Source organism: Littorina saxatilis, linkage group LG2 (assembly GCF_037325665.1).
Source record: "Littorina saxatilis isolate snail1 linkage group LG2, US_GU_Lsax_2.0, whole genome shotgun sequence".
Lineage (NCBI taxonomy): Eukaryota > Metazoa > Mollusca > Gastropoda > Littorinimorpha > Littorinidae > Littorina > Littorina saxatilis.
In genome coordinates this window covers 86,834,323-86,852,637 of record NC_090246.1, presented here as the reverse complement: position 1 = coordinate 86,852,637, position 18,315 = coordinate 86,834,323, and the positions used below count along the sequence as shown (strand labels likewise).

Genomic DNA, 18,315 nt, shown 5'->3' with positions numbered 1-18,315 from the left:
ACAGTATCGATTATTCATCAAGGGAAAAATGGACATTTAGTGATCCAATGTTCCAAAATCCCTGCAGCACCCACAACTCGTCTTTCCTGATATCTCTTCATAAAAAGGCCGTCATCTCTGGTCTGTCCATGTCTTGATAAAATATGTATATACTGGAGAACTGCTTTCTTACCCGTAATCGTTCTTGTCCCATCTCACACAGGTTGTGATGAGGCCGAAATCGACCTGGTCTTTGTGCTGGACGCGTCCACCAGTGTGACAGAACCCAACTTCGTGCTCATGAAGGATTTCGTCAAAGATTTCCTCTTCATCGCCGACATAGACAGTGGCAACGTGCGCGTGGGTGTCGTCATCTACAGCACTGAGGACTACGTGCAGTTCCATCTCAACGAATACAACAGCAAACTAGACATCTTCCAGGCCATTGACGATATTCCCTACCGTTACGGCAGCACCAACACAGCCGACGCCATCAACACCATGAGAACGCAAATGTACACCAGACCAAACGGCGACCGTCCCAACGTTCCCAACATCGCCATCGTGGTCACTGACGGTATCTCCAACATCAACTATCGCAGAACCATTCCTGAAGCCGAACAGGCGCGAGCAGCAGGCATCCACATCTACGCCATTGGTATCGGCCTGACAGACACCACGGAGTTGGACGGTATCGCCAGCAAGCCAGCGGCGGAGAACAGCTTTGCTGTGCAGGAGTTCAGTGAACTCAGAACTATGAGAGACAAAGTCTTCGCTGCCTTCTGTCCAAGTGAGTGTTAATCTACCATTCTCATCAGTGTAAAGTAAACGTATTTACTGATGATTATTTATGATCAAATATAGTTCGTGTACGATGTTTTGGTGGTGATTTCATATTATGTTGCCTACATGAAGCAATATGTGTAAATAGTTTTCCTTGTAATGTTCTGTGATTATGTCAGTTCGTGAGGTTGCCTACGCTTACGTGACAGGTGGAATTGAGTTTAGCTCAACAGTTACTGTTTTGTTTAGATTAAACATGTCTTTCTTTCTGCATTTCAGATTACAAAGGTACCATACCAATGGGTATACATACTAGACAGTAGTGTAACGAAATGGTTGTATGTAAATAGATCAGTCATTTATGTTAATGGTATCCCTAGCTTACAATAACTATGTATGATGAATGCATTGACAATGCTAAAACTAGCTAGTTCAAGCTTACCTTGTTTGTGTTATACTGGAGAGTTGACTTTTTAAAGATATTTTGGAATATATGCGCTTTTTTTTAACTGACTGAGTACGCGTTCCAGTTCTCTCTAGTTCTTAGCCAACCTTAACCGGATTATTTGTTTAGTGTGAAGGGCACCGTGAAAGCTAAAACCGGACCTCCGATATGTTAAGTTCATTGAAACTTGCCCTTGTAGCTTTTATTTGCAGCTCTATTGGTTTATGTTTACTTTGTAATGTTCGTTTGTGGATTATGACTTGAGTCTGTTTCATTTCAGTGACGACTCTTCCTCCTCTGACGCTGCCGCCTGTTATCAAAGGTGATGAAATTATCTTTCGCTTTTCTCGCCAGTTAATTTATTTCACATTCAATTTTCAATAATAATAAAAATGGAGAGAAAAAAACAGTTTAAAAAAGATTAATGACATGAAGGGTTATTATTAGGAAGGGTTCGCGTGTTTGCCGGCTTTTCCGTCATTCAGTCAGCAAGCATTTCAAACACACGCACAAATTAACCAAAAATAGACAGTCCATAAATAAACTATAGTGTCAGGCGTTTCCGTTTTCATCAATGGTGATATGGTAAATTATGGTGATATGGTTAATTGAAAACAATTCCAGCAAAATAAATCAAGTTACTGTTTCAAGTGTACTGGCCCTGCTAACGGGTAGAACGTAATTGCTCAACTTTACGTAAATTCAAATTCATTTCTGTTTAAGATAAACAGTTTTACTTTGTTTATCACATTGACAGTACCGATTATTCATCAAGGGCAAAATGGACATTTAGTGATCCAATGTTCCAAAATCCCTGCAGCACCCACAACTTGTCTTTCCTGATATCTCTTCATAAAAAGGCCGTCATCTCTGGTCTGTCCATGTCTTGATAAAATATGTATATACTGGAGAACTGCTTTCTTACCAGTAATCGTTCTTGTCCCATGTCACACAGGTTGTGATGAGGCCGAAATCGACCTGGTCTTTGTGCTGGACGCGTCCACCAGTGTGACAGAACCCAACTTCGTACTCATGAAGGATTTCGTCAAAGATTTCCTCTTCATCGCCGACATTGACAGTGGCAACGTGCGCGTGGGTGTCGTCATCTACAGCACTGAAGACTACGTACAGTTCCATCTCAACGACTACAACAGCAAACTAGCCATCTTCCAGGCCATCGACGATATTCCCTACCGTTACGGCAGTACCAACACAGCCGACGCTCTCAACACCATGAGAACACAAATGTACACCACAGCTAACGGCGACCGTCCCAACGTTCCCAACATCGCCATCGTGGTCACTGACGGTATCTCTAACATCAACTATCGCAGAACCATTCCTGAAGCCGAACAGGCGCGAGCAGCAGGCATCCACATCTACGCCATTGGTATCGGCCTGACAGACACCACGGAGTTGGACGGTATCGCCAGCAAGCCAACGGCGGAGAACAGCTTTGCTGTGCAGGAGTTCAGTGAACTCAGAACTATGAGAGACAAAGTCTTCGCTGCCTTCTGTCCAAGTGAGTGTACTACATGGTGTTAATCTACCATTCTCATGGACGAGAACATGATAACGATAGCTATTTATGATGAAACAGATCGCGAGTTCATGTGCGTTTTTTTCAGGTGATGTCATATCATGTTGCCTACATAAAGCAATATTTGTGATTAGTTTTCTTTGTAATGTTCTGTGATTATGTCACTTCTGGAGGTTTCCTATATATATGCTTCCGTGTCAGGAAGAATTAAGTTTAGCTCCAAAAAAATTGTTTTGTTTATATTAAACATGTCTTTTTTTTCTACATTACAGATTACCAAGGTACCATACCAATGGGTATACATAGTGTAATGAAATGGTTGTATGTGAATAGATTAGTCATTTGAGCGTACATGTAACTCTTCCGTGCAATATGTGTGATGTATGCATTCACCATGCCAAAACTAGGTACTTCAAGCTTACCTTGTTTGAGTTATACTAGAGAGCAGGCTTTTCAGAGATATTCTGCAATATAAGCGCTTTTTTAACTGAGTACATGATCAAGTTCTCTCTAGTTCTTAGCCAACCGTAACAGGATTCTTTGTTTAGTGTGACGGGCACCGTGAAGGCTAAAACTATGTTTCCTGTAGGCTAAGTGAATTAAAACTTGCCCTTGTAGCTTTCATTGGCAGCTCTATTGGTATTGTTGTTTCTTTTTAAATGGTTCATTGTGTATTTTGATTTGAGTCTGTTTCATTTCAGTGACGACTCTTCCGCCTCTGACGCTGCCGCCTGTTATCAAAGGTGATTAAAATTATCTAACGGGTTTTTTGCACAGTTCATCTATGTCACGTTTCAATATCACAATAAGGTGATTATGAACGGTTAGTTACTTCTAACTAACTAACCACACCACGATCCACTCCCGCAGTCATACAAATAGATAGAATCAACAAAAGTATAAGTTTCAGACGCCTGTTTATGCAATATCACGCCACCTCCCTCGAGACTTCACTCCATATAATTATGTTCTTTTACGTTCAAAACGTAAAATACCAAGAGGTCACTGACAACAAATGCCAGTTAAGTGTAGAAAATTATAGTAACACGCTGATCCCGTGTAAAGTTATGAAAATATAGCTGATCTGCCTAAAAGTGCTAATTTATGCAGGTGTCACACACCCCACGTCGTCACCACTCGAGTATAATCACAAATATAATAGATGACCAGGTGGTATGAAGGGTGCATAAGACATGGTGCACTTAGCTTTGTTGTGCCACTGAGTGGACGGCCTGTAATTAGTTCATAGTCTCCACAACTGCTCCGTAGAATGTAGTGCCGTCTGGCGTGGCTACGAAGCAGGGAAAAGTGGAGACATCAGGCGCCTCACTCAGTCGCTGGTTAACCGGTTAGCTGGTTACGTCTGATGGTCCGGTTACAGCGTCCGCAAATAGGCAGCAAAACAGCCAGCAACAGTAGAAGATGAAGAAAGGCTGCAACAAAAAGCACCGGTGCACTAAACATGCCAAGCTACCCCTCAACCTCCACCTTTAAACATGTCATCTTTACATATATCTCATCGAGCACGTGGGCCTGCACAAACGAACTTTTATAACAACAAATCAGCCATTTCCTTCCTTCTCTCCATATCTGCAAAAACCATATACAGATTATTATTTTAGCGTCACAAAGAGCAAATTATGCGCTAACCTGGAAAGAACAACAGAGAGTATTTCATTCCACAAACACAGACTCGTCAACAGCGTTAAATAAGGATTTATTACCTCAAAAGCCTATGTAGGTAGCACTCTCATTGAAGCGAAAACCCCTTCCTCCTTTGAATGGCACCTGTTCGTCAACAGCGATACCCCATTCACCCTCTTGCCGATTCCTTTATGCGGTGAAATTTCTTTCCCGCACAGCGAAGAGAAATTGACGACCCGTTACGTCAGACCGCATGTGAACGGAGAGAAAGTGGTCTCAAACTGAAGTTTTCCTGAAGCCCTCCTGTACATGCAGAGCGGCGCGTTGAATATCAATGCAGAAATCAAAGCGATGAAGTCCATCAAACTCGCAGGAAATATAAGACACCGACCGTTCTCCCCAGCGCTGAGTTTTCGAGTGTCCGGTTAACATGTCTCAGACAGACAACCTTGACGAAATCACGTGACTAACCCTGTCACATACCCCAGTTCAGTTCCCCTATCCCATCTCCCCCCTTTCCCTCGTCGCGATATAACCTTCGTGGTTGAAAACGACGTTAAACACCAAATAAAGAAAGAAAGAAAGACAATTCTGCCTCGACAGCAGAAATCACCCCCGTGAAATCCGTGCAACACAAAATACCCGTGTTCGTTATGCTCTGTCAGCAAAACCCACAACCGTTGACAGAAAGCACAGGCGCTTTCTATCGCAATTGACCAAGAGAAGGCACCCCACACAGTGACACTTTCTTGATCCATGTCACTAAATCGTGACAATCTATCTCACTTTTCATTATAAATCCAAAACAAAGCAAACGAAAAAGGCAGTAACACTAACAGCAAGATTTATGACATGAAGACTTATTATTAAGAAGGATTCACGTGTTAGCTTACAGTCATTCAGTCAGCGAGCATTTCAGGCACATACACACATTAACCAGGACTAGCCAGTCCGAAGTGTCAGTCGTTTCCATTTTCATAGAAAGCAGATAGCTAAATAAAGTTAAGTAAGTTACTGTATCAAAAAAAGTACAAACTAGCAAATGGATCGAAAATTAATTGCAGTATTTTACGCAAATTCAAATGTATTTTTGTAATGTATGAGGTTTTACTTTGTTAATCTGTTTGGCAGTTTTGATTATTCATCAACAGCAACACGGACATTTAGTGATTCACTGTTCCAAAATCCGCACACACCCACAACTCGTTTTTCGTGATATCTCTCCATAAGAAAGGCTACCGTCTCTGGTCTGTCTATTTCATTTCAAAATATGGATATACAGGAGAACTGCTTTCTTACCAGTAACCGTTCTTGTCCCATCTCACACAGGTTGTGATGAGGCCGAAATCGACCTGGTCTTTGTGCTGGACGCGTCCACCAGTGTGACAGAACCCAACTTCGTACTCATGAAGGATTTCGTCAAAGATTTTCTCTTCATCGCCGACATTGACAGTGGCAACGTGCGCGTGGGTATCGTCATCTACAGCACTGAGGACTACGTACAGTTCCATCTCAACGACTACAACAGCAAACTAGCCATCTTCCAGGCCATCGACGATATTCCCTACCGTTACGGCAGCACCAACACAGCCGACGCCCTCAACACCATGAGAACACAAATGTACACCACAGCTAACGGCGACCGTCCCAACGTTCCCAACATCGCCATCGTGGTCACTGACGGTATCTCCAACATAAACTCTCGCAGAACCATTCCTGAAGCCGAACAGGCGCGAGCAGCAGGCATCCACATCTACGCCATTGGTATCGGCCTGACAGACACCACGGAGTTGGACGGTATCGCCAGCAAGCCAACGGCGGAGAACAGCTTTGCTGTGCAGGAGTTCAGTGAACTCAGAACTATGAGAGACAAAGTCTTCTCTGCCTTCTGTCCAAGTGAGTGTCCTACATGGTGTTAATCTACCATTAAAATTCTCATGGACGAGAACATAATAACGATGACTATTTATGATGAAACAGAGTTCATGTGCGTTTTTTTCAGGTGATGTCATATCATGTTGCCTACATAAAACAATATAGCTATTCTGATAGACACGTGGGTGAATTCGGGGGCTGTGATTGGATGGTCTCTTCCTATCATCAAAGCATAATGCTACGGAAGTCGGCCATTTTTACCAATATCCAAAAGCATATATTGTCAATAACAAAGACGCATGGTTACGGTTTACCCATCTGTACCACAACCCCCCGCGGGTTAGGGGGAAGAATTTACCCGATGCTCCCCAGCATGTCGTAAGAGGCGACTAACGGATTCTGTTTCTCCTTTTACCCTTGTTAAGTGTTTCTTGTATAGAATATAGTCAATGTTTGTAAAGATTTTAGTCAAGCAGTATGTAAGAAATGTTAAGTCCTTTGTACTGGAAACTTGCATTCTCCCAGTAAGGTCATATATTGTATTACGTTGCAAGCCCCTGGAGCAATTTTTTTATTCGTGCTTTTGTGAACAAGAAACAATTAACAAGTGGCTCTATCCCATCTCCCCCCCTTTCCCCGTCGCAATATAACCTCCGTGGTTGAAAACGACGTTAAACACCAAATAAAGAAAGAAAGATCTGTACCACACGATAGTCACTGATCGACAAAGGCATACACTGACAACTTGAAATTCTTCTCGGGAATGTTTTTCAGCTTTACAAATGTCGATAGCATACCCTTTTCTGCTAACTTCCCGATGAAACAGGACTAAACCTATTATTTTCTGTCCCTAAACACCACAAAATGCCCAAAGTCGAAAGATGTAGTACAAACAGGGGAGTAAAACAGAACAGCCGTTTTTGTGTGCCTGTGAGCTTAGTTCACAGTTGCCGACTGACAAAAACTTTCGCATTCGGCTTTTCTTATCTCGTAACTCCACACTAAATACCCCACTTCCCTCTAAAGTATTGATGTACAACCCATGGCACTAACATCCATGTAGTCGTTTATAACTGAGGTTGAAAAATTCGCTTCTTGACGAGACAAGTATAAATGCCATTCACCCAAACTGAAAACGTCGCTGCCGTCTTCTCGCTTTGTACGGATTAGCTGTTCTCTTTTCCTCCCCTTGTTGCATCCTAGTTCTTCAGTTGTTTCTAGTTTTCCGTTGATGTTGTGTTTTGGTCTTCTTCATAAGTAGTTTTGTTCAAAATTTAAAAAACTCAAACTTCTTTTTGTTGTATACGAATGAACTAATGAAAAGCTGTTTAACAGCTGTGTTGTCAAATCGAGTTTTTTTCCAAAGTCAGTGTGGCGCCTGCGCAAAACTAATGCGCATAAGAAACGGCGTCTGCTATCAAAACCTGAGATCAACGCATCGACGCAAAACTGTCATTTTGTAAGTTTAGAACAAAAAATAAAGGTCAGAACAGCTATATAATCGCTATTGTATTTTCAGCGTAGCAATAGGGTCCGATATTTAGACTCGAACAAGTATAATGCGACTCGTCTTCGACTCGTCGGCATTATACTTGTCTCGTCTAAATATCGGACCCTATTGCTACGCTGAAAACACAATAGCTGTTAATATTTGTGATTAGTTTTCTTTGTAATGTTCTGTGATTATGTCAGTTTGGGAGGTTTCCTATATATATGCTTCCGTGTCAGGAAGAATTAAGTTTAGCTCAAAAAAATTGTTTTGTTTATATTAAATATGTCTCTTTTTCTACATTACAGATTACCAAGGTACCATACCAATGGGTATACATACTCGACAGTAGTGTAATGACATGGTTGTATGTCAATAGATTAGTTATTTGAGCGTACATGTAACTCTTGCGTACAATATGTGCGATGTATGCATTGACAATGCCAAAACCAGCTAGTACAAGCTTACCCTGTTTCTGTTATACAAGAGAGCTGGCTTTGAGAGATATTCTGCAATATGAAAGCTTTTTTAACTGAGTACGTTCCCCAGACCTCTCTAGTTCTTAGCCAACCCCGGATTATTTGTTTAGTGTGACGGGCACCGTGAAGGCTAAAACTATGTTTCCTGTAGGATAAATTAATTGAAACTTGCCCTTGTACCTGTAGCTTTTTTTTGCAGCTCTATTGGTATTTTTGTTTCTTTTTAAATGGTTTATTGTGTATTATGATTTGAGTCTGTTTCATTTCAGTGACCACTCTTCCTCCTCTGACGCTGCCGCCTGTTATCAAAGGTGATTAAATTTATCTAACGTTTGGTTTTTTTTGCCTAGTTCTCCCCAGTTAATGTATTTCACTTTTCATTATAAATCCCCAAAAACAGCAAACGAAAAAAGCAATAACAGCAAGATTTATGACATGAAGGCTTATTATTAAGAAGGATTCACTTGTTAGCTTACAGTCATTCAGTCAGCGAGCATTTCAGGCACACACACAATTTAACCAGGACTAGCCAGTACAAAGTCTCAGGCGTTTCCATTTTCATAGAAAGCAGATAGTTAAATAAAGTAAGTTACTGTATCAAAAAGACGTACTAACCCAGCAAATGGGTCGAAATTTAATTGCAGTTTTTTACGCAAATTCAAATGTATTTTTGTATGAGGTAAATAGTTTTACTTTGTTAATCTGTTTGGCAGTTTTGATTATTCATCAACAGCAACACGGACATTTAGTGATTCACTGTTCCGAAATCCCTACAGCACCCACAACTCGTTTTTTCTGATATCTCTCCATAAGAAAGGCCGCCGTCTCTGGTCTGTCTATGTCTTGATAAAATATGCATACTGGGGAACTGCTTTCATATCAGTAATCGTTCTTTTCCCATGTCACACAGGTTGTGATGAGGCCGAAATCGACCTGGTCTTTGTGCTGGACGCGTCCACCAGTGTGACAGAACCCAACTTCGTACTCATGAAGGATTTCGTCAAAGATTTTCTCTTCATCGCCGACATTGACAGTGGCAACGTGCGCGTGGGTGTCGTCATCTACAGCACTGAAGACTACGTACAGTTCCATCTCAACGAATACAACAGCAAACTAGCCATCTTCCAGGCCATCGACGATATTCCCTACCGTTACGGCAGCACCAACACAGCCGACGCCCTCAACACCATGAGAACACAAATGTACACCAGAGCAAACGGCGACCGTCCCAACGTTCCCAACATCGGCATCGTGATAACTGACGGTATCTCCAACATCAACTCTCGCAGAACCATTCCTGAAGCCGAACAGGCGCGAGCAGCAGGCATCCACATCTACGCCATTGGTATCGGCCTGACAGACACCACGGAGTTGGACAGTATCGCCAGCAAGCCAGCGGCGGAGAACAGCTTTGCTGTGCAGGAGTTCAGTGAACTCAGAACTCTAAGAGACAAAGTCTTCTCTGCCTTCTGTCCAGGTATGTGTCTTCGGGTGTGTGTGTTTAGCTTTGTTTTACCGTATTTGTGTATGAGACTTTAAGTTAGGAATAAAACGTATCAATATTTGTCTGTGTATTCGCTTATGATCCATATATATATGCATACTGGGGAACTGCTTTATCATAATCACATCCAACATTTCAAGAAAAGATCAAACGACAAACAAAGGTGGTGAGAACGCTTGAATGCACGTGATTAGTGTAAAACTTCTTTTTTTTAACCGGAAGCATCAAACAAAACAAAAAACTCGTCCGGGATGTTGAAGCTGAGACTCAAATTACGTGGATGAAATTCCTACGTAATCCTTCTTTTCCACAAACCGTACCATAATTCACTTAGCTTACCAGAATCTAAAGTTTCAGGAAGCACATTGAAATGCAGATCTGCCTGTTGCTGTCTCAGTTGCCACATTTGTCAAAAGCGTTCTTCTATAAACATTGTTTGTCTTTTGATTATTCAGATAGTAATTGCTGCTATTATCAGACTTTGTCGTGTTTTACAGGACACAAACCACCATCAACCCCGGTAGGTATAAAATGGGGTACACAGGCGATCAGTTATGCAGAAAAAAATGTTATTCCTCAATGAAATCACTTCAAAATTCATCCGAAAGATACCGAAACATCAGTTGTTTATCCTGAATGAAGTTTTAAAAAATAAAGACAATTAACTTATGGCCGGGTCCACAAAATGTGCAAGTAAAATTCACACTAACAAATAGTTTTCATGGAGCTCTAAAGCTTATTATATAAACAAACAAACAAACGCAAAGCAGCACAAAAGGCATACTGTGTAAGAAGTTGAACGTCTGTTTTGAAAAAGATGTTTGATGATTAAACCTGTCAATGGCATCTGATTTACGCCCCTTGTAAATCTCGGTCCAACGGATTTAATTTTCTTTGTTCAACACCTCTTGTTCTCTAAAGACTCTTGGACAGATGATTATTTTAAAAAAAAGATGGTTATTGTCCGCTTAGGACACTAAAAGATCGCTTTCAGTAGCATATCCTTTTTAAGGCGAAGGATGACCTCTGTATTTCTCTTGACCTCATTATTGAGAGTCTAGCTGGGACCGTCCTAATTTCTTATGTGGGTTAAATGAAGCCACCGCATACGCTTTGACTTGTACAGCATACTAAGAAGCTTTGACCATAAAAACCGATTGTCCATCTGTTCGATTATTTGTTTCTTTCTTTGTTTTACAAAAGACCATATCACAAAGGTAACAAAAACAGATATGTACGGGTTTGTTTTTTGTGTCATATTTACTTTCCAAGTTTACATACTACCTCTTGGAGTGCCACCCGCGGGTTAGGGGGAAGAATTTACCCGATGCTCCCCAGCATGTCGTAAGAGGCGACTAACGGATTCTGTTTCTCCTTTTACCCTTGTTAAGTGTTTCTTGTATAGAATATAGTCAATGTTTGTAAAGATTTTAGTCAAGCAGTATGTAAGAAATGTTAAGTCCTTTGTACTGGAAACTTGCATTCTCCCAGTAAGGTCATATATTGTACTACGTTGCGAGCCCCTGGAGCAATTTTTTTTATTAGTGCTTTTGTGAACAAGAAACAATTAACAAGTGGCTCTATCCCATCTCCCCCCTTTCCCCGTCGCGATATAACCTTGAACGGTTGAAAACGACGTTAAACACCAAATAAAGAAAGAAAGAAAGAACCTCTTGGAGTTTGTTTAACCAAATGTGTTATTTGTTTAATGCTTCATTCCTGCTCTTCTCTTGTACAGGCTTTGAACCAAAACCACCAGCAGGTATTTAAGTAGATCCCGCATAGTTAAAATCGTATGATCGAGATGGCAGTCCGTATATTGAATATTTAGTTACTTGACGTTGAAATCCATGCCAGATTCATCCAAGCTTCCAGTTACAGGCAGTTATTAGTCTAAAGCAGATGTAGTTTCTTATTTAATTCATTTTCATCACTTTTTCATCCCATCGCTTGTAAAATTGGGTTGCTCTCTTCCAATGGAAAGTTCGCAGTAGACTTGCAGTTTAGTATCTTTTAAAAAAAATCGCGTTTGCCTCCAGTTTGCTTTGTTATGCCTATAGTCTTACTCTTATTTCTCTTCTTTATATAACAGTTAAAATCTGTCTACATTTTTGTGTGTTTGTGTGTGTGTATGTGTGTGTTTGTGTGTGTTTGTGTGTGTGTGTGTGTGTGTTTGTTTGTTTGTGTGTGTTTGTGTGTGTGTGTGTGTGTTTGTGTGTGTTTGTGTTTGTGTGTGTGTGTGTGTGTGTGTTTGTGTGTGTGTGTGTGTTTGTGTGTGTGTGTGTTTGACTTTTATGAAGGCTCAATGCTGAGGCTGGAAAGGTTACCGAGGATTTTGTTCATGCAATTCTTACTCTTTGGGTACCACTAGCTTTGCTGTCGCTGGAATGTGTGAATTCTAGCTGTTATACTGCTTTCGGTTTTGGTTTTAATATCAGTAATGTATAACATACCTTTTAATATAGTGTCATGTCAGAAACTGTCACAAAAGCTAAACATTAGTATAAGGGCTTTAACTTACCGATAATGGCACATAAGACAATGGATCATCCACGCTGGTAGTGATAGAAGAAAGAATACTGCCAGAAATCCCAGAACACACTTTCAATATCAGAAAGGTTACTCTTTTTCTCACATTTCCTTTTCAGGAACGACTGTTGCAACTATCACACTGCCTCCAATCATAGAAGGTAAATCATGCTTTTTTCGAATACTTTAATGTTTTTGTTGGTTTTTTGTTTGTTTATTTGTTTGCTGAGGGGCTTGTCTGTTTTGAAAGATCTTGAATAAAAGTAATTAAGAGAGTGTGACATTCAAATATGTATATTTGTTTATCCAAAATAATTGCCGGGAAAAACTGTGACAATAACGAAATACAACTCGAACGTAGTTGTCATTAAAATAAAGCATTTTCTTGATATATCATAGGATGTGACAACGCTCAGGTCGACCTGGTCTTTGTGCTGGACGCGTCCACCAGTGTGACAGAACCCAACTTCGTACTCATGAAGGATTTCGTCAAAGATTTCCTCTTCATCGCCGACATTGACAGCGGCAACGTGCGGGTTGGTGTCGTCATCTACAGCACTGAAGACTACGTACAGTTCCATCTCAACGACTACAACAACAAACTAGCTGTATTCCAGGCCATCGACGATATTCCCTACCGTTACGGCAGCACCAACACAGCCGACGCCATCAACACCATGAGAACGCAAATGTACACCAGAGCAAACGGCGACCGTCCCAACGTTCCCAACATCGCCATCGTCATCACTGACGGTATCTCCAACATCAATTATCGCAGAACCATTCCTGAAGCCGAACAGGCGCGAGCAGCAGGCATCCACATCTACGCCATTGGTATCGGCCTGACAGACACCACGGAGTTGGACGGTATCGCCAGCAAGCCAACGGCGGAGAACAGTTTTGCTGTGCAGGAGTTCAGCGAACTGAGGGGCCTTAGGGACAAGGTCTTTTCTGCTTTCTGCCCAGGTACCAATTTAAAGGTTGCGTCTACGGTTGTTTTGGACGAAGTGACCAGTCACAACAACTTAGCCAATATATAAATATAAACAGTTTTATATTGCAGGTTTATACTTAAAGGACCAGACCACGCTGTTTTAAAGGTTATTAGAACCACTAACCGATGACTGAAGGTTAGAGAAATGCACCTAAAGATTCCAAAAATGTAAAGAAATTCACCGATTCGTAGCTTTATCATTGTGATTTAATTAAAAACGTTCCGCCAAATTCGTCTGCTAAACGAGACTTCGAAAAGGCCGCCAGTAGACGAGAACCGGTAGTGACGTCATTTCGTGTACAGCTTAGGCTCAAGTGGGCGTTTGCCTTCATCGAGCATCAACAACACGCCGAAGGAATGCGCACGGCTGCTGATAGCTATGAAGTATAGAAAAAAGGTTCAGGCATCACGGTTGTCACCTTTTTCCGATGGGCTTACAACTTCTGCAGCAAGACTGATTTTCTGGAAACGGCCAACACGATGTGCTGTGTTTCGCGACACTTTCTTCCAATGTGAACGCAGTTAAGCCGGCAAGAAAACCTGGCACACACAAAACAGCTGTTGCCTGACGCAGTTCCAGTTCCGACAATTGTTGACCACTCACAGGAGGTCAGAAACCGGATACCAATGTCATCAGAACGATCTGCTTTCACTAAACGCAGACGAAAGGAAGTGAGTACATGTATACTGAATGTGTTCTGTAAGGGATAGGGGTTCAGTGTCACTGGGCGTTTTTGTCAGACTGACAGTATTTGTAGTGGAATGGCATCTGTTCCTAATTTTAAGCACATGTGTTAAGATTACAGATTAAAACATATATCTGTTACTACATGTCCGTCCCCATGCACCCACCTTAAAGTTCCCTCTCTCTCTCCCTCTTTTACACTCACCTGGGTAATCGATGAGTCTCAGGTTTAATCAGTGTCCGTCCATATACACATAGACATTCACACAAACACATATAGTTGTTATCTTTTAATTCAGTGTTGTATTAAATGGATAAAGAAATCGTTAATACAGCAAGCTTGCATGAATAATTTGCTGTTGTCCTTTTTTTCAGATCAGGTTCTGTAATACAGTAATTATAATTAATACAAGTACAAATTCATGTTTGCAGTCATACTCATAGTGTGTGAGTGTGTGTGTGTGTGTGTGTGTGTGAAAAGCACTTTGATACTTAAAACATCTGTGTTATTTGATTTTATTTCAAAACTGCAGTCAGAATATTAAGCAGACCTATTCCAACAATACATTTTGATCAGCAGTAAATGTAATGTCAAATTATGAACAACAATCATGTGAGCAGATATATCTAACAGAAACAAATAGTCTAGCAAAATAATACAACCAAGTACATGTTCGGACATCATCATCCACATCAAAACATTGATTGTAGGAAGAGCACAACTCTGTGTTATTACCACTGCTTCAGTCAAACTGCCAGTTCAACTTTATCTCTGTGGGTTTTTTTTTTCTCTCAGAGTAACATGGGAAAAAAACCTTTAAAAAACTTGCATGCTACAGAGCTGGATTGTTTCTAGTGATCATGCAGCATGATTTATCCGCATAGAAAACTACTGAAACACCTAAACAGAAATAACAATGTCTACAGAAAAAATCCACTGTTTGATTGCTGTCTGTAGTACTCCTCTTGCTAACAGTGGCATTAAAATAATTAAAACTAAGCTATGCTCTCTTGGGGGGGGGGGGGGAAGTGCTCTAAGTACTTTTTGTGTCTACATAGGCAAAACAAAACTATGCAATGTTTCAGATTTCCTGACCCACCCTATGTTTTTCCTCCTTATCCTGGACTATTTTGGACTCTTACAAAAACTTGTGTACTTCAAAAATGACAAATCTTAATTTTGCAGGCTTACAAGGAAATTGACTCTTCTCTTACAACCAGAATACACCATGATTTCAAGCAAATAAAAAAACTACATGCACCTGAGAAAAAAACACTTTAATTCAAGAAGTTAGACCTCCTAACCCCAGCTTTTCAATTCAATTCAATACGTTGTTGATGTTGATTATGGAGCTTAACGTCCTCCCAGGTAACTAGGGACCTATATTGGGACATGATTTTTTATACAATGTTAAAAGTGTAGGGTGTAATGGGGGGGGGGAGGGGGACTGGAGGGTGACGGGGTGTAGTCGCTAATAAATTTAAAGGTGCGTTTATTATCTAATATACCAGACATTTTGTTTTGGCTGGTGTACAGAATAACATCACATAAAATCGCACTCGCAAAACATACAAAACACATAAAATGTACACATCAGTACACACATAACCCAAACCACACATATCCATACCAGCACCATCACACACATATCCACATACATACTCTAGTTTGTACATTATAAAAATAAATACATTATGATTAATATCATTACTAGTCAACTTAAATTAAGGCTCAAAATAGGTCTTAAGATGGATGTTATTTAGTGTAATGAAGAGATTATAAAAACCAAAAAAAGCTATGAGAAAGAAAAGTATGAAAGAATTATGCCCATTCTCCAGTGAAAGTTCTGCTGATTGTGGTAACTTTTTTTTCTGTCTAAAACAGGCATCAGGTTAACTGAACGAGCTGTTTGAGGGGGTGGTGATCCTAACACTGGCCTATGGCAACACTGGCCTATGGCAGCTACAACAAAGCTCTGCATACACAGCAAGACTACAATGCAACAGTGCCCAGACTTTGACTGCTACAGCTAGACCAGTTGACAAAGCTCAAGTTGTCACCAAGCAGGACGCCCCAACTGGCGACCAACTATATAGACTGAGGCTGCCTATCTCCAAATCTGACAAAGCAAGAATTGTTACGCAAGCTCCACATTTCTGTTTGTAGTTTAAGCCGACCTTAAGTATGCAATGGTTATGCACATCCCCCCCCCCCTACACACACACACACCCCGCAGTTGAGAGTTGTAATGTACCTTTTATTTATCTTACATACATTTGAAGCCTGTGTAGCTCTGTGACAGAAAGAGGTCTCTGATGGCAGTGACCAGACAGGCAGGAAGAACTTTCCTGTTCTTTCGGAAAGTCAGTGAGTGTGCAACTTGTCAGTATGTTCTGAACACATCAAAACATTTTCTTTAATTTAAGCTACATAATATCATGTGGATGCACTGATTGGGTGTAAATAATAACAGCAATTGGTACAGTCAATTCACTAAATGTGCAACAAAACCCTAATCATCAGACATTTTACAACAGCAAACTTCAACAGTCCTTTTACTTTCCTGAATGTCATTATTATTTATTAAAACATGCATCTAGAGCAACATACATATAAATCTTCTTTTATTAAAGTTCACCTGAAATTCAGGCTGCTTTCCCATGCAAAGTGCAAATGCAAGTGTCCATAAACCAGGGTTTAATACATGTAGTATGTGAGTGAGTTCTGATGAAAAAGTGATTGTGTTGTAATAATTATTGGTTATTACTGAGTGTTGATGTTACAATGATTACATTATAAAAACAACAACAACAGAACAATGTGAAGAGCAAACTTCTTCTGTGGGCATGCAAGTGAGTTAATCTTGTGTGTGTGTGAAACTATATTTGACTGAGTGTCACATTTAAATGACAACAGTTTTCTTGATAGCCTTTAAAAACAACAACAAATACATACATTTAAAAATCAAACAAATATAGGCACCTCAAAAAAAGTTGTATGTACACCTTCGTGGCTGGTGATGCATTCTTGCTCCCCTGCAAGTTTTCATTCTACAATGTACCTCAGGCTAGCTTCCTCTCTCTCTCAAATCTGCCCCTCCCACACAATACAACAGGTACAGTGGCCACTCTGACACCAGTCTCTGAAATAATCAAGAACAGTTAAAACTGCGATGAGCTGTTGTTCTTTTACTCGTGAATGCAATGCATGAACACTTAAACAATATCCCATTTATTCGCGAGTGCGTTGACAAGGCGAGAGTGAAAAAATAGCACAGACTCGAAAGCAGACGATAAGTTCAGCACAGAGAGCGGGCGTGTTTACCTTTGATCGCTGAGACAAACAGAGTCGCAATTTTCATCGTCACTGTCTTTTCACTACTGCTGGAAGTGGCCTCCGCTCCTCATCTTTCATGCTTGATTCGAGGAGAGAAACTGGTAGTTCGAACATGTACGGTTCAATTTCGTCTGCAGTCACTCTTGTTGCCATGTTGGTAAACAGCATCTTCACACTGTGTGACGTCACGGATAATTTATTCATAAGCCAGTCTCGCGAAGATCACGCGGCACAATGGCGGGTCGTTTTGGAGAAGAAATCCGTCGCTTCGGTCACAAAATTCGTCGGATTACGGCCTTACAAGATTCCGAAGTAAACCAAACATTGTTGAAGACGGTAAGAAAGTGGTTTTCTAACTAACTGCAAACATCGGGAAGTGTTCGGTCGCGCAGGAACACGATTCGAAGCGTTTTTGACGCGAAAACAGCATGGTCTGGACCTTTAACTACCAACATCCACCAGAAAAGGTATTTGTGTGAAAAATCAGATTGCAGACTTTATCCGGTCAAGGTCTCGGACAAAGCCCATAAATAAGGAATACCTTCATTTCTGTCTGGCCTGGTACGGCATTCATGGCCTATCTTTGAGCACAAAGTTGATAAACTAGTGATTAGAAGTGAACATATTTTATCAATAACTTGTTACAGATCACTAAAGGGAAATTGCAAGCATATATCGAACCAATTTGCGTTCTTTGCCCTGCATTTTGGCACCTGTTTGTAGGGGACTGAAAATAAATTTGAACGGAGTGTCAGGCAGGAACGATTCGGCTGGCAAACCTACAAAGACATCGTTGAATGGCGCTTAAGCAAGAAGTGATAACACTTTGCTAAAGTAATTTCAGACACCAGACTTGTATTGGCCTCTTATCCGCCGAAATCCGCATAATACTAAATAGAGATCAAACTAGAGAGACGAAAAATGAGCCATGTTTGACAAGTTTAACACACGTATAATTATTACCGTTTTCAAAATCATTTATCAGAGAAACCACTCAGAATAAAATGAGTTTGCAGTAATTATGCTGCTTAT

At 40.7% G+C, this 18,315-nt stretch overlaps 1 protein-coding gene and 1 long non-coding RNA gene across 2 annotated transcripts in view; both read left to right on the top strand.

Moving 5' to 3' along the window:
• LOC138960437 (uncharacterized) overlaps window positions 1-18,315 on the top strand; it is a 220,068-nt gene that overhangs the window by 148,894 nt on the left and 52,859 nt on the right. Inside the window, exons 57-66 of the mRNA XM_070332349.1 lie at window positions 203-769; window positions 1,488-1,529; window positions 2,163-2,729; window positions 3,449-3,490; window positions 5,721-6,287; window positions 8,504-8,545; window positions 9,145-9,711; window positions 11,477-11,500; window positions 12,387-12,428; window positions 12,667-13,233. Of these exons, the coding sequence (XP_070188450.1) occupies window positions 203-769; window positions 1,488-1,529; window positions 2,163-2,729; window positions 3,449-3,490; window positions 5,721-6,287; window positions 8,504-8,545; window positions 9,145-9,711; window positions 11,477-11,500; window positions 12,387-12,428; window positions 12,667-13,233 (3,027 nt within the window). The remainder of the gene's footprint in view (window positions 1-202; window positions 770-1,487; window positions 1,530-2,162; window positions 2,730-3,448; window positions 3,491-5,720; window positions 6,288-8,503; window positions 8,546-9,144; window positions 9,712-11,476; window positions 11,501-12,386; window positions 12,429-12,666; window positions 13,234-18,315) is intronic.
• LOC138960032 (uncharacterized) lies at window positions 13,677-16,345 on the top strand. Its single transcript, XR_011453866.1, has 2 exons — window positions 13,677-13,933; window positions 15,832-16,345. It is a non-coding gene; the product is annotated as an uncharacterized lncRNA (long non-coding RNA).